We start from the raw sequence: 20,481 nt of genomic DNA, 5'->3' as shown, positions 1-20,481 counted from the left end.
GCCTGTGCACATTCCACGCATACATTATTAATTTAAGGCACTTTACTATACAGCCATGAGCTCTACCCATGGATTATAGTTTAGGACTGTACTTGCCTTTTTTGGCGTGCTTTATGGATTGGGTGCTCATGATGGGAACTGCAGTACCAAAACTGGACAGTTGGTGTCACAAATGAATCAACAATGTGCACACAAAAATCGCATACCAAAAAAGCACCAATTTTGGAAACTGACAGCCCACACCCAATCCCATCTTCATTGTGGCACAAAATGTACTTTTTATTTCTGTAAAATGTCTCTTCAAAACTACAATATGCTCATTTTTTGTATTTGTATTGGTAGAAATCAGTAAAAGAAAATAAATTACAATGATGCTTTTTAAAATTAAACAGCTTCTGATTTGCTTTCATACATGAACAGAAGGGCGTCATTGAAAACAAGCAGCATTGTTTTGTTTTTGTTGTTTTTTTCAAGTAGTAGTTTGGTTTGTAGACAATGGCATATAATGGATATATTAAAGTGACCAAACCAGTCATACCTGGGTTAAAAGTTACAGAATGTTGCTCTACAAAATGCTGTTCTTTGGCAATGCTTTCAAATAAGCAAAACTCTTATACAGTAGTATTTAACTTAAATTAGGAAATGAAATAGATGAAGCTGAGGCAGCTAGATGGAACTAGCTGTAAAAGTGCTGAAAGTCTGTGTTCAGTGGCCTGTTGTAGAGGTCAACAAATGAAGCTGCAGAGTTTCAGAAAGGCACAGGGCAGTTCCTCTTTGAAATCTTCATGATTGTAGCTTGAATTGGAAAGAATTAGTGCTCCACTTTGTTGTATCACAGTTGAGCATGGTTCGTTCGGTGAAGTTGACGTTCCCTTCTGCATCTATCAAAATTATTGTGTTGGTCCTGGATAAACAAAGAAATAATGGGGTATAAACAGAGGGCAAACGTTACATAAAGTTATAGTAGTGATTCAGCAGTCATATTATAGAATGTCCGTGTCTCTGTCAGAATTCAGATACAATGAATGGATCGATGAATAATTCCTAGTTGCACTCTATTAACTTTTCTGGTGAAGGGGACATTACAGGCTAAAAACCTACACATAACAGTGAACACACCTTAGAAATGGCCCATCTTCCTGTGATACTCTCAACTTGGTTAAATTTAGTTTTAGTTTAGGTTGACTTCCATGGCTCTTATAGTAGTAGCAGAATAGAAGAGCTGAATAGAATTATGTTTATCATTCATGAGTGATCATAGCATGCAGCTCTATGTTTACACCCATACTTTATTCCAGGCAAACTTGCAAATTTTCATTTCATTCATTAGTTTTTCTGGTTTGGGAATTTGTGTTCTTTCTTGTAAATTTACATATTTAAACTCAGAAATCGGCTCATCACTTTGTTTTCATCTGTAACTTGTCCTAAAAAGTTACATGGTGCAGGTGCATGGACTGTGGCTTATTTTCTGAGCCTTTAGTTACAGGACAGCTCAATGTATTCCCTAATGCAGTGTGGCATCACAAAGCAGGTGCCTCCTTTCTATTTGCTCACTGTGGAGGATTGATTTTCCTAAGGACTTATATGTTCCAGGAGCATTCTGTTCCCACTATCACATGCAGTAGGCAATGCATACAAAAAAAAGGCAATTTTGTGACGTCAAATCCACCAACCTCGTGCCGTAATGAGGGGAGCGGACACACACAGCTGACAGGGCCTTGATCATAGCCATACTGTAACCATCGCCCTGAAGCTCCTGCACTGGGTCAGGTGCATTTCTGAGAAAACAACAAAACATCATAAGCATAGTGCACTATTCAAATTTCAGTGTCGCGTAATGATTGCACAAAGAAACATATTTGATTTTCTTTTGCCTTGTGATTTACCAACAGGCTTGTTATTTTGGAGTATACAGATTAAAGAAGATTATGCTTTTGTCTGCTATAGTTTTTATCTATGACACAAGGATCATTATTTTATATTTTGGACATTTGGCAGTATTTTCCAGTGCAATAACCTCTTAAATGCAAGAGAATATTTAAACTTTATTTTAAAGGGATAGTCTGAAATGTTGGACATAGGACCTCAATTCCTAGTTAGCCAGAATGTTGGAGATGTGTGGAGACACTTTTTTAAATATCCCATACAGTCCTTGTATTTGCAGAGGTCGCTGGGGCTAGGCTAGCGCATGTCAAATGCCAGACTGTCGATGTGAATGTCTGTGATAAAAATAATACAATGATTTTAGAAGTAAAAACCAACCTCGCATTTGAAGGATTTATGTCTGAGCAGCAGCAGTGAGTTGTACTTCCTGATAGATACCTTGGCAGCGGTGGTCTGATATCACCTAGCACCTACCTTACCAGCAAAGTAAAACTCCCCTGCTGCTGAGAAACTAGTCCCTCAACATGTGACGATTCATGCAATGCAATTTTACTTTTATTTCAAACATTATTCTATCAACACAGACATTTACATCAATAGTTTGGTGTAATAATAAATTTGCTTCGGGTGCTTTGTGGAGTGGGTAAGATTATTTTTAGTGGCAGACTAACTATGGCCCTTGACATGCACTAGCCTAGCACCAGCGACCTCCGCAAAAAATTTTAAAAAAAGGGACTAGGTGGAATATTTTTTAAAAGTGTCTCCACACGTCTCCAACACTCGAGCCAACTAGGAAATAAGGCCCCATGTCCAAAATTCCGGACTGTCCCTTTAACAGGAAAAACATTAAGAATAAATTCTTATTTACATGTTGGCCTGGATTCATGCATGTTGCAATAAAGATTATAACACATATAAATCACTCTACAAATAACAACTGGTAAATGAGAAGGGAAGACAATTATAACATGGTTATAATCACTTTAAATTTAAATCAGATATTGTTGCTATTTAATGTCATGTATTGTAATGTAAACAGTTAATTCTAACATCCATTATTGCACTGCATAAACACCACTATTGAAACATTTTGAGGCAAGTACTGTCCTCTTAGGAATGTAAACATGTCTACAATGTTTGAATAGAAGCAGTGCTTAACAATGTATAACATCAAATACAACCAAAGATGAAAGTGCTTACAGGTCTTCATTGTTGAGGACATTGAGCAGCTCTTGCACCAGCCCATCACAGGACAAGGACTGGTCACTGACCACATTAGTGAAATGGCGCTTTCCCTGAAGGAGCTTCTTCCATGGTGTGTCCAATAGTGAGTTGCTTAAGCCGTAGATTCCTGCTACACAAAAATCAACAAAAGAAAACACAAATCAAAAGTATATTTTTCAGTAAGGCACTGCACAGTTATGGGCATTCATTCTAGTACAGAAAGAATATAGTACATAGTAGTGCAAATGTGATAGAAGTGGAAGTAGAAGCAATCGTCAAAACCATGTGACCATTAAAATAAATTGGATATTAATAGTGGACAGGATGAATAGTTACTACAGCAACAGTATTAAACACAGACCTGGTTTTAGATGGACGGGTTCAGCGCTGCCTCTGTTTCCATAGTAACACACTGTGTCCTGTTTGGCTCTGCATGGGACAGAAAAAGAAGGGGAATTAGATATCCAATTTACCATCCATTGTTAACATGAATGTTTTATAATGAATAACAGCTGCTGAAGAAACCATAAAACATATTTATAAAAACAATTAATTTAAATTCTTATTACTCTTTATGCACCATTTATGCAAACAAATGCAGACACTGAATTGCTGATGCTATGGTACTGTGCTTGGTTGAAATAACAAAAACCAAACTGTCAAATGCTCATGTTACAAATGCATAAAGTTAACATATTGTTAATAAACCATTAACAAACCATTAACCACAAAGTACTAAATATTACTGTGAAAACCCCATTAAAAAGAAAAAAAATATATCACATCAAGGGTGCCTTTGATGGCTCTGGTGCAGGCAAGTGTGTAATAAATTATGACAAAGTCCTTTGAACAAGCAGGGAAATTGATTTTTTGATGTCAGTTTTATGACAGCCTTACTAGCACCATCAGTCAATCTGAGAAATGCTTGAATACGGCTTCAACGGCCAACTTGGAGAGCTTCCCAGTCGACTGGCAAGAAGGAAAAAATCTACAGGGTACTGGGTGTTCTGCAATCAATGTACTGACTACATATACTATCATTATATAATGATGCATGTTTTAACTCATAAATATGAAAAATGAAGAAAGAAAAAAAAACAACTGTAGATACCAATGTTGCACCGAGTTTATTTGCAAGTCAAATAAGGTCTTTTGATGACATTTTTATACTCAGTCACATCAGCCAAATAAACTTGACTCTGAATTACTGTTAGGTCATCCAAAATGAACATGTTGATGGGGAAGTTGGAAATAATCTACGCTGATGGAGCATTTTCATATCCATTTTTTGTTATTCACATCATATTGTTGTAAGGGATTCAACAGGCAACAAACTCTGAGAAAGGTTAGTGAGATAAGATGTACAAGAGCACTAAAATCTCTACTCTAATAAATTAAAATGTGAAATTTTTGAACTTGTCATAATATCTTATGTGACTGGTCTATGTTAGTGGTGCTACTTTACTAAGCGTAGCATTGGTAGTTAGATAGTGCTGCATCCCATTCAAAAGTGTGAGGGACATTGCGCCCAATTGCATGTGCTGTTGTTGCCTGACCAGCCAGTCCTTCTAAAGTCTGCTTGAATCCAGAAGGGACTGAAACCAGACCACAGAGCATGAAAAACCTCTGCCCAAATTCATGATGATCCAATCACAGCTACTCATTTGTAGCATGTGTTCCTCAAATGCAGAAGACATCTCCTCTCCAAAATTCACCTAACATCAGAAATTATCTGATGATCAGAAATTATCTGATGTTATGTTATTTTATCTGAAATTAGTAATAGTTGGGGTCTTCGATTGTTGATTCTGTAAAAAATCATGCTGCTTCTGAGTCCTTTATGTACATTTTTATCCTTTTTTATGTGTAAACAGCCATGTTTGTTTTTGAAGTGAACGGAGCATGTGTCTCTGATTGGATATCACGTCCTCTGAAATCAGGGAGACACGAAATGGCTCCAGATCCACTCATCTTTGTAAAGTTTTTTCAAAGCGTGTGGTTCTGGCTGACCAGGTAAAGGCTGCTGTGAGCTGATTTGGGCTGAGAAGGGGGAACAGCTGGAGGTGACGACCACAGGACAGAAAGGGAAGGAGCAGAGCAGAGTCTTGGGCAGAGATGTTCAGATCTGAGTCAGAGTGATCAGTATGCGGCTGGGAGAGGCTCTAATGAAGAGGCCTCTGTACTGAGGGCTGCACCACTCTCCAGTCACAGCTGTGAAGAGCTCATATCACATGGATTTCAACATCTTCACTGCAGCATGCAGATAGGCACATGTCAGCACAGCTCTCTTGTATCTTGCTCAGATCTTTCATTTCTTATTTCTATGCTATTTTATTTTTACTTGTACATATACATTTACATAATTATGCCTCATTTGACACCAGTCTCTTGCCATTTTTGCTACTTATTAAGAATTCATTAATAGCATTTAGATTTTTTCTCTTTGTTATTATAATATATTGTGTGCCCAAGTAACTAATATTCTCATATTAAAAAAATATGCTTTGTAGTAGACCTAAGGCTTTTATACTAGTTATCACTATGATATGCATGTTGGATAGGTTTGCTCATTGCATCATTCTCTCACACAAATTGTATTCATACTTTGAGATGGTTGAGTCTCTTGCCTAATGACACAACAACTAGTTAGACCTAGGATTGTACCACCAACAACTAGCACTTTATCTACTGCCTGGTCTTAAGGGTACAACTCCAGATTAAACAGTGACCAAGCAATAAGAAAAGCCAAAGTTTGATAATGCCTTCATTTTTTTTTTCAATTAGTTAAATTCCTTTTTTTATTTTATATATGTATGTTTTTATTTATTTATTTGTAGTATTTATGAGTTTCCGACAGTAGATCCATCTGTTAGCAGATAAACTACAGACCAACCGGGGCTTGCAAACAATTTTATACAAAAGCATTTGTCATCTTAATGGGGGATTGAGATTCATATCTAGACAATATTTAACACTTTAGTGGCTCTTTTTTCAATACCTTCTTTAATTAAATCATTATGTTTTCTAGGACATGTACCTTGTCTTTACTCAGTTAAACTCACAGAAACATCAGAAAGAATTCCCATTAAAACAGATAATCTTGAAGGTGTTGGCATTAAAGTGAGTGTCTAAAAGAGGGATCAGAAACACCAAAGCTACAGAAAAGACAGATGATATGATGGATACAGAGCCTGGAGAGCATCCTGCTGAGAGAGGCCGATATCAAAATTTAAATATATAGCTTTTCCTGCTAAGGCCAAACCCCAGCATGGTGTATGTACGAAACGCACAGATGTCAGTGACCAAAGCAGTGACATGTAAAACTCAACTGAGCAGGTTATGAATTATTAAAGAAGGTAGAGAAGATCTTCATATGACCAGACTGAAAACGCAAATTACAGTATTTTGTGTAGTGTATTTAGTTAAAAATGTTAACATAGATTCTACCCATCTTTCTATCTCTATCATTTTATAATCATAGTATGGGTAGGGGTGTGTTAAAATACTGTAATTCGATATTATGGGCTGCTGTATCACTATATCACTATTGCATTGTTTTGTATATTTTACAAAGATATTCTGTGACAGAGGCCTTTCTGTTGCTTGTTTAGAAAAAGAAATCATGATCTAATTTTTTGGACAATATTCACTTTTGGTAAAATTGGCATATTATGATTCACCACATCCTGAGTGCAGCTCTATGCCCCCATAAAGACTGCCGCTCTGAGTATCCCCTCCCTTTGCCACTCCCCATTCAGAGCATTATCACTTACAATCAACATGCATCACACTAATGACAAACCTGATGCAATGTGCAGTAACTTCAAGTTATTGTATATAGTTTTGTATCATGCTTTTGTATATTTTATACAAAATTGTCACGTGAGTGTGGCTTGTGGGCTGAGCATTGGACAAAATCTTACAGCTATCCGTAAGGAGGAAGTAAATAGGACCCGGGAGAGATTGCTAAATTACTGAAACATATTTGGTACTTTAAACAGTAATGCATGGATTTTATAGACTGAAGCTAAAGACTATGTGAATATTTGCTTTTAGGGTGATAAATATTACCATCTCACACCCTCTTGACTTGTAAAATACTTGGCACGCTCATCTCATCTGTCTCTATGCGTCATAAATCACAAGACTGTGCTGAAGACCAATGAGGGATCCAGTGTAATTGCTACACTCAGCGGCTCTTACCCACCAGATGTGCTTATCGATTGGGAGACAAAATGCCTTATTTCCTCTGGGCTTGGTCGATGCTACACAGAGGAAACAAATACACTGTGATGAGGATGTATTCTGTAATTATGTGTCTCTCAGCTGTACTCAGAGAACAAGGCATTGTTTCATAATGCAACATTAAAATATAAGAAATATGATGTTTTGTTATTATGTTATAGCCTGTGATAAGCACCAACTGAGCCAAGCACATCATCAAGAGCAACATTCATTTGTGTTTATTACTGACCCTTGGGGTTGGGGTAGCTGTTCATTGTTGCATCAATCACGTTCTATATTGAAGAAATACTGTATGTCTATGTCTTTGTCCTAATATAACACACACACACACACACAAGCATACACACGCACACTCGCATACGCACATGCCAAAAACAATTCAGAAGTTTGGTGAAACTTAAATTCAGTCTAATTTGCTTTTGTTTTTAGATTATGCTAATTAAATTGAAAACCAATTTGCAACTACCAATTTGATAGCATTTCTTAATAATTACACCTTTTGTTTTGGTGAACAAAACTGAATGTTGGAATAATTGATTTGTAGATGCAGCCTATCTACATAGAAAATAATCACTCTTTTACTGAAGATCAGTTTCGCATAATGTAAATTCTGCATTTAGAGCATTTATAAAATTCACTCTTCTTTCCCCTCTTCTAGCTTTAGTACAAGGATACAACCTACAGACCATCACAGAAGAGCCATGTTTATGTGCCAAATGTCAACTATGTTGAACCACAACTTTGTAAAGGGCTCAAATTCACAGATACCGCAACCATTTTTCACCAAACCAAGACAGAAAAGAAAAGACAGTTTTGCTTTAAACAAGGGCAGATGACCTTCATTAGTTTCATTCTTTCTTTCTCAAGCTAGAAAAAAGGCCATACATTTCTTTGCTGACTCTTCCACAGCCTAAACTTGAGATTTTCCTCACACTTTAAAGTCCTGAGATGTTGAAGTTGCTGGCTTTGCAGTTTCCAGGTAAAAGAGGACCTGAACACAAAGTTTCCATCTGCAGAAATCTGAGCAATATCTCACATGTATTTTTCATTTCTTAGTGAAATTTTACCAGAACCTCATTTTTGACTATAATTCAGAAAATTGACTTTCTCACACACAATGAAGTATCCTCCAGTGTCGGAACGATGTCATCTGTATTTGACTTCCAAAGCTAATGTGCAATGTGATGTAGTTTTAAAAGTAGGGTTATCATTATAATTCTGTTGAATATTTATTGTTTGCACTTAACATATTGTGGTCACCATGTTGCCTTTTGATGTTTAAAAAATGCTATACTTACCGAAAAAAAGGTCTGTTTGTGTTGTGTTTTTGACATTTTTTACTTCCCCCCCTCCCCTTGCTTTTTGTGTTACTCCCACTTCAGACTGACAACACAATCAAAATGCATCCCAGTAATTGAACTACTGCACATTGCAACAAACTTTACAAAGGTAAAGTTTAGTTTTGTATCCTGCTCTTGTATATTTAGGCCACATAAGATCAACCTTATACAAAAAGTGTTGCTCATACTGCTAATCTTAAGAAGGGTTTGAATAGTGACAGAGATTGCAAGATTACACAAACATGGATGACATACAGAATGATTTCAAGTATGTTGCTGATGAGGGGACAACGTTATAACATGGTAGGAAGCTCCAAAAAGGCAATTTTTCATAAAATTTCCTCTTTAATCTCTACTTGATCACACTGTTCTGAATAACTAAAATGTTCCTAACACCATCCCACTCACCTGAACTCTGCTGTGAGGAGGTTGAATCCGTTGTACAAGTGGCCCTCTGCTGACACCTTTTTTAAGTAGGAGTAGCTGTCTCCATTGTTCTCCGTAAGGTAGTTGGACACTAGGAAACCTGCAGACAGAAAGTGTGGAAAATTAAATTTCTTAAAGGTGCACAGTCATATGCTTGTGTCATTGGTTGGTCTGGAATGTTCCACAGTATGACATTAAACAGCTAAACATTAAAGCTAGACATATAGCTCAAAAATACCTACAAAAAGACGCATTCTGATTGTTAGCAGGGTTGCCTATCCACAGATCTTTGTCTGGTTTGGTCTCCATGAACATAGAATGGTTTACTGCCATATCGTGACACATTCCAGACAAAACAATAACATCTCCATGGAGAAAAAGCATTTGATGGACCCTGCACCAGAAAAGTTGCACCTTTAAAATCTATTGTAAGGTCAGTTTTGTAATAGCCAACATACCCCGTCCTTGTGCATCTGGGTTTGGACGGCCCTCCATGTAGTTTGTTATAGCGGCGAGTTTGCCTCTCTTGTTGATGCCCAGCCATGATCCTCCTTCTTTTCCATACTCCTGGTCAAGACCTGGTCAACAAATTCAACATCAAAGTGTGAGCAAAGTGTATGCTCCTTACTTGAGTTTTAATCAGTTTATTGTTGTTTTTACTGTGTTTTTAAGGTAGCACTTTGAGATTTGCTTTCAAATACAAAGTGCATTATAAATAAAACTCATTATTATTATTTATTACTATTATTATTACTTCAGACTGTCCCAGAGTATAAAGCTGTAAAGGTGTTTTAAATTGTGTTTATGTAGGACTATGGCAATATGACTATAAAAATAATATGGAGTATAAAATCAATATGTGATCTGACCCCGTGACCATCTTTGAATGTAGAGAGATTCCTGCTGCTTGATGCAGTTCACAGGCATATTTATTTTTCCCCACCCACTGTTCCTATTGGTCAACGACAGGTGCATTACCCAATCACAGGTCAAGCCGTATAGCCGTATCTTGCAGTGTCTATGAATTAAGATAAAGTCCAAACTATAATGGAAGCTCTGACAAAATTGTTCAAGTAGGATTTTGGATATTTAGGCAATGAAAAATAGGCCAGTTAACGATCCAGACCACTTCCTGTAGATCAATAGGTCCACTTACACTGACAGTGACAGAGAGCCAAATGGTCCTATTCCCTGAGGTGGAGAGGTATCCTGAGAGGCCCCTGGGAGCTATAGCTTTACTTCCTCCCCATCATGCTACAGAACCCTCCCTCCACGCTCCCACTCGCACAGATAAGACTGCGCCATTTATTGCTGTCACGTCACATAAAAGCACCCATCAATTAAGCACACGCTACTGGAGTCCTGACCCCTCTATTACTGAGGGGAGAGGAGCGCCGTGAACAACAGGGCTATCAGCCATTTTCCCCTTTGGCAAGAAAAAAGGGATGATTGATTTCCTCCACGTGACTCTGATGTGTACTGGACATCAGTCAATTAGATATAGTTTACGGTGCACGGGGATGTACTGTGATGGAGGGGCGCAGCCATGAGGTAAGGGGGACCGATATTTAACCGATTATTGAAAGCTATTTAGCATTGAATGAGAGTGGAGCCAAAAAGACTGCTTGGAAACAACAGCTGCACAATGTTGATATGAGGTTTTCAGTTTTAAAGTAATGATGTTGACAAATTGCAAATTTTTTTTAAAGTTAATTGATCACACTCCACTAAGTAAATAACATTTTGTTTGGTAATAAAAAAATACCAAAGAAGCTATACTGCCAAAAAAGGCTTGTCAACCTCATTTATCATTATTTATCATTTTTATTTTGCACTTTGCTTATGGAGTACAAGAGTGACCACCTTTACCAACATTTTTCATTTGTGTACGTTTTCATTATGTACATTTTTTAATCCACAATTTTACGATCACTCAAGCTATGGAATCAGGACCATACAGGATCATTCAAACATGCATGAATAAAACACTGAGTAATTTAATAAAGAGGGAACACCTATACAGTATGCATATATAAAAGTCATAAAAGTCAACTAGATATGCTTAGACCTGTCACTCTTACCACTAAGGATCTCATTGTTGGCCCCCCAGAAGTCTGCAGCCTTGGATGGCCTATTGTAGAATTCATCTCTGTTTGCAGCCAAAATTAGCCTAGAAGAAGAAAAGAGAATATTATTAACTAATGTGATTAATATTTATTTAGTTATCTGAATATCTTGTTTCCACTACACTGCTTACAGGAACATTAACATGAAGCCAGTTTTAAAGAGCTTTTGCTGTGCTAAGTGTATGCATCAAATGGTAACAAAATTGTTAACCTACCATAGCAATATACAATTTAAAATGCAGCAATAAAAAACTCACAACATACTGAAACATTTTCAAGGCTAAACATAACTGTGTAAAATATTTCAGCTCTCAAAAAGCCATGAAGTTGGTCCATTTTAGCTTTTAGCCAAAAGCAAAGGACAGGGGGTCAAGGAAGCATGGGTGAAAAGTGCATGCAAGAACTCAAACTTTTCAATCACTGTTTTTTTTTTTTTTTTTTTTTGGGGGGGGGTAAAACTTCTAAATCCATTTATGTGCTGATTTATATAATTTGTTTGTTTTTTAATCTATCTTCTAAATGCTATATCTCAAATGACTACCTTTAAATTACTACCTAGCTACAATATAGATAGTATCTTTCAGGCACCCATGGGAGCTCTGACAGTGGCGTGCTTAGCCATTAACTACTGTGACCAACAGTGTGACCTGCATCAAACGCTGTATGGGCGATTAGTGACCCCCACACAGACTCTATATATAATCTTTAATGTGGGTCTCTATAGACAGGGGCTTTTTCCCAGAAATGGAATCACTTAGTATCTTTCCCCTGGTGCTACTTTCAAATACATCGTATGATATATCAAGCAGTATTTGTTTAACATGTCACATACTGTATGTCCATATCTATAACAGGGCAGAGAAGAAATATAATTGGCTTTAGTTGGTTCACACAATATTAAAAAAGGAACTTAAAACTACTCAAAAATAATTGGTATACTTTAGAGGGCGTGAAATATTAAATACTACTTACAACTACTACAAACTTACAAAATACCTTTGATCTACTTCCCGTTCTTATGCATTCCTCAAAGTTGGCCAACCTTCTTCATATTTTATTTTTCCTATAGTGACATTGTCACATGAAATACAATATTGCAATACAGTCCTGTTTAATGACACCTATGTGTCATGTTCCACCTTTATGTCCTAACGAAGACCATGTTGCTGGTCGAAACATGCTGGCATCCCTCCATGTAATAAAGGACTTATACTATGTTCAGACAGTGTGCCGCCGGTTTGTACCTTACCCATTTTAACATTTTCCAGTAAGAGTTACATTCTGCTGAGATTCCCTTCTTATTTATTGGCATACAGTGGTAATTTTTGCAAACCTCAACCAAGTAAGATGCAAGACAGGCTAACTCTACCTCCCTCTCTATACTTCTCTCCATCTCCCTCCTTTCCTCTCCCTCCCTCTGTCTCACTTATGTAATAGTTGCTCTACACAAGCGAGTTAAATCCACTGTGAAATGGATTTAAACTGTACTGGGGCATTTATTCACCCGCGGGAAACCAGAAACAGGGAAAACGCTAATGAACTATATTGACCTCGTTGTGTTGGCTCAGGGCTAGCTGGGGTCTGGGTGGCACTACCGCCTCTGTGGCTCTATTAATCTTATAGGAACTGCGTGTGGGCTGTGTTAAGTGCAAAGGGATAAGCTAACCTGACCTAACGGGGTCAAAGCACATGTATGTAATGATAGTGTTTTTGTATTGTATTGGGAACCGGCATAGCTTCTTCTGAGCCACTACAGCGCTAATGATGGTGCTATAGAAGAGAGCATCTGTGATAGGATCCTGGGGGTAAATCACATACAAGCAGCCATGATCATAGTGACAATAAGCCAGCTGCATCATGGGTAAGCATGCAGATGAGTGATGAAAGGCCTATCAAAGCTGGCAGTGTCAGCAGCAGAGAATTATACACACATTAAACAGCATACAGTATATATGAAATACATTTTCCTGAAACAAGAGAGCGGGCCTAACTTTTAAGGAGGCATTAAACCCCAATTAGTTATATAAAAAGGTATGGATTAGCTCGTACAGTACATATTGTTCGTGTATTTGTAATGGAATATTGTTACATGCTTAGTTGCAACTTAAAACTTAATACAGCACAGTGAATCATGTCTGCCTTCGATTACCTGAAACAAACACTTTTCATGTCCACTTGTTTTTCACCATACCATTAATTATTAACGAATAATGAATGACTTAGCAGTACGTTTCATTATAGCAACACTATGTCCTATACAAAAAGCCCACACAATGTGAATTAAAGGCATATGTTTCTGTACAATAATTCCTCAACTTTTGGGTTTTCAAGTTCTCACCACATCAAACTGACTTGCAGTGTGCAGCCTCTATATTTAGCCAGGGCACGAGGAGGGCACAGTGCGTTTCACCTTTCCGGAGGTTCAGGGCTGTGTTAGAGCTCAAAGCACAACTCTGTCATGATCTTCTCCTTACTCAGGGTCAGCATCCCCACAGGGAAGGGCAGACTGGACTAGTAGTTGTAAGCTGGTCATGGCACTCACTGCACTAACCCACATAGACTGCTCATGGAGTGATTGTCTAGTACTGGATTCAATTACCTAAAATAAGACACTGGACTGGACTCAACCAGGACCAAGTCCGAGCTAAACTGTAAAATCTAAACCACGTTTTAAGGGATTACCATAGGCAAGACTTATCATATAACTTTAGTTACATACAGTATTTAATGCACCACAATGGGTTTAAATCAAACCTAAAACAAAAAGCAAATCAGGGTTGAACCAGGTCCAAACCAGGGGATCATATCACAAAGAGGGCGAATAATAAGTGGTGTTTTTATGGACATTTCCGGCTCTTTAAACCAGGGTAAACATGTGAGACTCCTTCACAATGTAAAGACTGGAAAACTTATGCAACTCGCTATGACTGAAATCAAAATACCAAATCAGGTCAAACGTGCCCACAAGAGCCCAGCTTAAATAGACAATAGAGATCTGTTTGTCTGGAACAGCTGTATCAGGTTCACAACACAAACCAATCTGACTGCTTAAGGAGGCAACTACTTACATTACAAGAGATTATTACTATCCTGCAACTTGCATCTGTTTTGTACACACACAGCATCAAGTACAAGAGTAAAAGAACAAGTACAATCCACTGCAGAACTAAGTTGAAGACATGAAGTTATTTTAAGGTTCAATTCCTCATATTTTACTTTTTTGTTTCATAACAATCCCAACATAAAGCTCAGAACATGTGGAATATTTAGGGCAATTACAGCAACTATCAAATTTAACATGGAAAGGGCAATCTATAATAGTCTTATACAAGTTTCTAATGCCCTTTGTTAAACAGGTGAATGTGATATCCTGTCTTCATTGAAGAACAAGGATTATCTCTAAAGATAGAACTAAACCAACTCACGCTTCACATGTCCTACTTTTGCTTTCTGCTTAGTCGCTTAGTAACAGCTGACTGTCACTGGGCTGCTAGATATACAATTTTATGACCGTTTTATTATAGAAGAAGTCATGTATGAAATATTGTTTTGTACCTGTAGGCGTTTTTGGATGCAGGCCTGGGGTCGAACTTGAAGAAGATTATACACATGGATGTATTAGTGATCGTGAGGTGTTCAGGATGTTCAGGTCATTTGTCTTCAATTAGAGCCCATATCTGAACAAAAAGAAACAAACACATAAATGGTATTTTTTTATAACCCAGAAATAGAATATTATAATTATTATTATTGTTTTGTTTTGTTTTCAGATTTTCTATTAGCACCATTATTATTTATTTTTGTTTATGAGGTCACCCCCTTGATTATATGGTCTATGGTCATCTCATTTATTATCTTTATCAGTAAATGTGAACTGAGGTCAAGGCCTCAGATGTCAGTGTGACTGTGCCACGTACTTTGGGTTTATTCATTATTAGTTATTCTATTTGGATACAAGGATAACCATAGTTTTGCACTTACAACATCATGTATAGAGGCTGCCATCCTAAATTTCCAACGTTTTGCGTGATAGACAGCACGATGAATGATTTTACAGATTGCAGGAAACTGGACAAGATTTATAAGCCAGTGCATGTTCTGCATTTATGCAACTATTTATTTTATTTATTATGTAGCTGGTTATAGCCCAAAACACGTTCTTGTAAGCCAAAGATAAACCACGCAGACAACAGGCTAGCGTTAGCATTTTGGAGTCGGTCCACACAGCTAAGCATAAACGATCAATAAACTTCTTAAAATATATTTAAGATTTACCACAAATGTCCTTCGTTCCCAAATACCGTCGGAACTCTTTGCTAAATTGTGCTGCCTCCTTGCTTTCCTTTCTGACAACTACAAGGAAGTGATCCCACCGAGTGCCATTGATTTATACATCGGCGTGTCTACAGGTCTCCGCATGCGACTGTGTGAGCTATTCTGTCCCTGACGATCACAAGCACCGCCCATCTCGGTTCTTTAAACAGTTAAAGCCATTGTATATGTGTCAGCGCCCACTCTGATTGGTCTTCTTAACAAAGTCAAGTTAATAATAAAAACAAAAACATAGATTTCCGCTCAACTTTATTTCAAAATAAAGCTAATTTGGAGGATTTGTTTTGCAACTGTTTTTTTTTTTTTTATTAAAAAATGTTTTCATAGGCTACAAATGTATTTGAATAGATTCAAAATTTAAGAGTTCTGCATATGTATACAGTCACCAGTCCAAAATGCAAAATCAGGTAAATGACGCGCATTGATTAGTGGGATTCAGGTTCAGTCCTTAATGTTGGAGTTGGAATTTACCGTTTCCTGTATTGTGTGTGAGGTGACTTAACATTGTTGTGACATAGTAACATGAAATCATCATTTTATTTAATTGATAAAGTGTGCCTATCATAAAACTTAATGAGACCTGCCTATGTCTACGTTTTTTTCCAGCTTTAAAGTAATAAAGATGCTTACATTTGAACAAACATAACTAGTTTTATTTACCCTAAAACCCCAAACAAAAGTTACAAATACTGAATTATTGCTTGGTTACACTCATTGTTGCGTTGAAGGAGCGAAGGGGCGGGGACTGCCGTGACCGTCACTATCCGATCCTCTGTGGTCGGATGAGAGCGATAACGCTGCTCCCACTGCCTACATCGCAATTTTATTATTCTTTCTCACGTGCTACTCTATACTACTTCTTTTAAATCTCGTCTTTCGTATTTTTCTCGTAATATCTGGAGTCGAAAGCAGTTCGCTGTAATCCCACGTTTATTACGGGGCAGTAGTAGTGATAGTAGCCCGCAGCAGCCAAGTTGTTTGCAGAAGAAGCGCGTTGCTACGTTTCAGATCCGGACTACTGCGCATCATACTGGACTGTCTTCTCGTCTCCACAACAAGGATGAACTAAAAACTGAGGTAAACAATAAAACATTTCGCCTTCTACGTATAATCTCATCGGTCTTTTTGTTAGGATAAGTTAGCAGGTGTTCGTTCTGGCGACGCAGTGATTAGGCTATGTCAAGAGCACGCCGCGTGACATTTGTTATGCATTTGCAAGATGCGTAAAGCCCCTTTTGAAGAATACTGACTCAATTTGTTGTTAAGATGTAAAATGAAACGCAAAATTACTTAATTACAAAAAAAAAAATATATATATATATATATATATATATATATATATATATATATATATATATATATATATATATATATATATATATATATATATATATATATATATATATATATATGGCACTTTATGATACTGACAGTGATGTAAATGCTGCAAACCAAAGCTGCACGCTGTCAATCATTTCATCCACTTTGGTCCATGTTTTAGCCATTTCGGTTTTGATATTATGCATTGTCTTGCTTCTCTCTTCTAATTAATTCATTTGGAGGGGTTCCTTTGGGCATGGAGTTTTGTTAATGACAGTCTGTTACTTATGATCTCATCCCTATCCACGTGCCCATTGCCTTCAAAATGACTGGACATTATCTAAACCTATGGCAACTATTAAAGAAATATAAATGAAGTTCTCAGTGGGCATCGATCGGCCTTGGTGAGCCTTTTTCACACCCAGCAAGTCCCTAATAGCCCCAAGATGAGGTGAAGTGCTGTTATAGCAATTACCTTGTGGAAATGAATTTGCATCTTGGCGTTGAACTTCCAAAACCTGAGAGATTCACACATCACTTTGAACACTGAGTTGTTTGTTTTGTTGTCATTTATACTTGATTGAGTGTAGACTATCATTTTGCACAGTGCTTATTCTGATGAGTAAAATTACGCCGTGCAGTTACAGATGCTTACACCATTGCTGTGTTAAGCAGGTGTTACAGAAGGAGGAACGAAATTGGAAATCAGAATGACAAAGGTGGACTTGCAGGTGCAGGGAGGAATATGCTGGAGTACCAGATGCTCCAAACTCACTAAACCGATGTATGCAATGTGTGCAATAGCCCAGTGGTTCTCCAACTATAGAACTGGTTGTGAGCTTTTTTATCTAATTCTGACTCAATCTTTCTATCTCTTTTTTCCATCCTTTTTTCTACTGAAGAGTTAGGGCCAATTCTTGCATAGTTGTTTATTTATTTATTTCATGTTTTGCTGTGGTCATGACCCTCTAATTCCTATGTAATATTCTTGCTGTGAAAAGTTTGAGAATCTGGACTATTTTTGTCTTGTGGTGCAACTACCTGACAGAAAAATGAGAAATCCCACATGGGTAGGTGCAGAAAGATTTGACCAATGCATTTTATTCAGTTTTTTTGCTACAAGCACTGGGATATTGATAGAATTTGTGAATAATGTGTGGTTTACTTCTCAATGCTGCAGCTGGAGTGCTCCTTATGTACCAGTGTAACAAAAACTGACCAAGGACAGTATGTGCGTTTTTTCCTCTGTACTATGCCATACCTTATCATGGGCTACAATATTATAACATGGTATTGAACAATCCTGTTTCAGTTATTTCAATTTAGGCAATTTGAAGATAGTTATTCAGATGTATATTAACTTTGCTGAAACATGTATGACTTGACAACTATGCACAGGGAAGTAACACTGAAGTAACAACATCACAACAGTTGCAAACACCTGTCTAGACCTTTATCATTTCTACTGCTCACAAAACACTTGCCAGTAATATTTTATAGAAATTTGTGTTCATAATTTCCAATACCCAATATAAAAGAGATGGTTGACTAAATGCAATCTTGGTGTTTACTTTTCTACTTGGCACTCTTAATAGTATGAAGTGTCTGTGGGCAAGATATTGAACCTTACCTTGCCTTCATTTACTGTTCACTTGTGTTACAACATTACTTAGAATAGTGCACATAATTGCATTTTTTTCAGAGAAGTCAAGTTTAGAGGTTGAAAAGAAGAAGAAAGTGTAAATCATGCATGCTGCTACATTGCACTTAACATCCGTTTGACTCAAAACGCAGCTGGGCTTCTTTCTCATTGTTGATTCTTGTTTTGAGGGAGTGACTTGTGAACGTTCTATGTTGTTATTATACCCTTTTTCATATTAGGCTTTCTAACTAATGCCATTTATTGCAGTGAGGTCAGTGCATGTGAGGTCAGTGGATCTCACGTGAGTCCTCCTCTTGTCTCAGTCTTGAGTGATCTGAAATCGCTCCTAAAGTGAAGTTTGGGCAAAGCCAGCTGTTTAAAAGCCACTTTCTTCATTATAAACACCTGTCCACAAGATGTTTTCTCCGCCTCTGTGTAGTCATTACAAAAACATTACTGCATTTTAATTTGTACCAATTAGGAACTTTCTCATCAATCTTCAAACACAGCTCTGAAATTATACTGCGTTAGTGCCAGTGGGAGAGACTTGTCCTGTCTGCTGCTGTTTGTGTGGTATAGAAGTGAGGCTTTTTTTTTTTTTTTTTTTAACTAAAGGTGAAGAGAAGCATTTTGAATTATTTTGTAAGTGTACTTTTCTTGCTGCAAACTTAGGACTTGCACTTAGAACAGTTTGTAAACACATCTCTGGGCATTGTGCTGCCATGCTCACTGCCTCTGAGGAGTTGCCTCAGTGGCATTACAGGAAGGGTCAAACGTAGAGGACAAATTTCCCAATGGGGACAATAAAGTGTACCTCAACCTTAATATACTTCAGGTACATATTTTTTAGTAGATGTTCCACATAATATATATTTTTCTATAAATAAGAGAAAATGTTTAAATTTGTTTTAGGGCAAGTTTATTATATTTACTGAGACTGTATAGAAGATTTTTCAAAAACTTGACCAATCTCCAAATTAAGTAAACACATTCAAATTAATGTAGCTTTTAATGAAAACAGTTCTAATGCGGACTTATTCTTAATTACAAAAAGATTGGACATGATATGTTATAATCTGGTGTTTTGGTTGTCAACAAGATTATCCATTTAGAAAGCAGAATGAGCCTCACGTAAGTCTCTCATTTTCAATGCTTAACATGCCTCTATCTGATCTGAATGGTCACTACCTAAACCCTAGCACCTGCAGCCATTCATGAGTCAGTGCCTGTGTAGCCTCTACAGTTCAGTGAGTCAATTCTGGAGGTTCTGAGCTTTCACATGAGCCATGGTCTGTGTGTCCTCTGCAGGTTGCACACCCCAGTTTTTAAAAGTAAGAGCACAGTGTACATACAGTTATAATTTATACAATATAATTTAATATTTCTGCTTTGGCACTGACTACATTTTCAAACACTGCACCAAGAAACATACAGAGCATGTTGTGAATAAAAGACAGGGCAAATGTTCCCAGTAGTAAATATATTGTGTTGCTATTGCTTTTGTCTGAAGTCTTCCCACTTGAAATGCAAACCAAAGGAAGACACCAAAAGAAAAACGTGGCTGGAAATGATTAGACCCACCTCGCAATACCTTGCAATAGAAGTTGTAACCGTTTGCAATAGTGTTCACTGCCAGGACTTTCAAGAATGTAACATTCCCATCATTTGTCCTTGTATAAATCTAACACTAAATAACACCAAAATGCAGAAATTTGTGTTAAACATTACTACCTGCAAGATATATGTGTAGAAAATAAAATAACTTCTTGCTTTAAAAATAACCTTGTCTTTACATTCCTTATATTCTGTGTTCAGCCAGTTAAATCACACCAGTGCTTGCATGGGTGATCCGAGGAAATTCAGTTATTCAAATGATTAAAACTAATGCAAGAGCCTTCATGAATGAATGCCTCAGCTTATGGTCATCTACAACAGGAACAAT

At 37.2% G+C, this 20,481-nt stretch overlaps 2 protein-coding genes across 8 annotated transcripts in view; one reads left to right on the top strand and one right to left on the bottom strand.

Annotated features, from left to right (window-relative positions):
• Positions 1-258: 258 nt before the first annotated feature.
• Positions 259-15,674, bottom strand: tango2 (transport and golgi organization 2 homolog (Drosophila)). 2 transcript variants are annotated; one of them, XM_020928328.2, is made up of 9 exons: positions 15,521-15,674; positions 14,801-14,922; positions 11,201-11,289; positions 9,578-9,697; positions 9,102-9,219; positions 3,470-3,537; positions 3,085-3,238; positions 1,674-1,778; positions 259-904 (listed from the first exon to the last, which is right to left on the bottom strand). In XM_020928328.2, exons 2-9 carry the CDS (start codon positions 14,854-14,856, stop codon positions 784-786), a joined length of 831 nt encoding a protein of 276 aa, XP_020783987.1. In that variant the 5' UTR covers positions 14,857-14,922; positions 15,521-15,674; the 3' UTR covers positions 259-783. The 2 variants fall into 2 exon arrangements, with proteins under 2 accessions (XP_020783987.1, XP_020783988.1); XM_020928329.2 differs by having other exon boundaries at positions 3,085-3,235.
• Positions 15,675-16,355: 681 nt separating this feature from the next.
• Positions 16,356-20,481, top strand: part of arvcfb (ARVCF delta catenin family member b) — a 266,391-nt gene continuing 262,265 nt past the window's right edge. For all 6 annotated transcript variants that reach the window (XM_055161604.1, XM_055161603.1, XM_055161602.1 and 3 more), the window contains exon 1: positions 16,356-16,654. The gene's annotated coding sequence lies outside the window, so the exon portion shown is untranslated. The remainder of the gene's footprint in view (positions 16,655-20,481) is intronic.

This window comes from Boleophthalmus pectinirostris, unplaced genomic scaffold (assembly GCF_026225935.1).
Source record: "Boleophthalmus pectinirostris isolate CB_2022bp ecotype Guang Dong unplaced genomic scaffold, ASM2622593v1 HiC_scaffold_4, whole genome shotgun sequence".
Taxonomy (NCBI): Eukaryota; Metazoa; Chordata; class Actinopteri; order Gobiiformes; family Gobiidae; genus Boleophthalmus; species Boleophthalmus pectinirostris.
The sequence above is the reverse complement of the archived record's forward strand: the minus strand, read 5'-3'. Positions and strand labels throughout refer to the sequence as shown.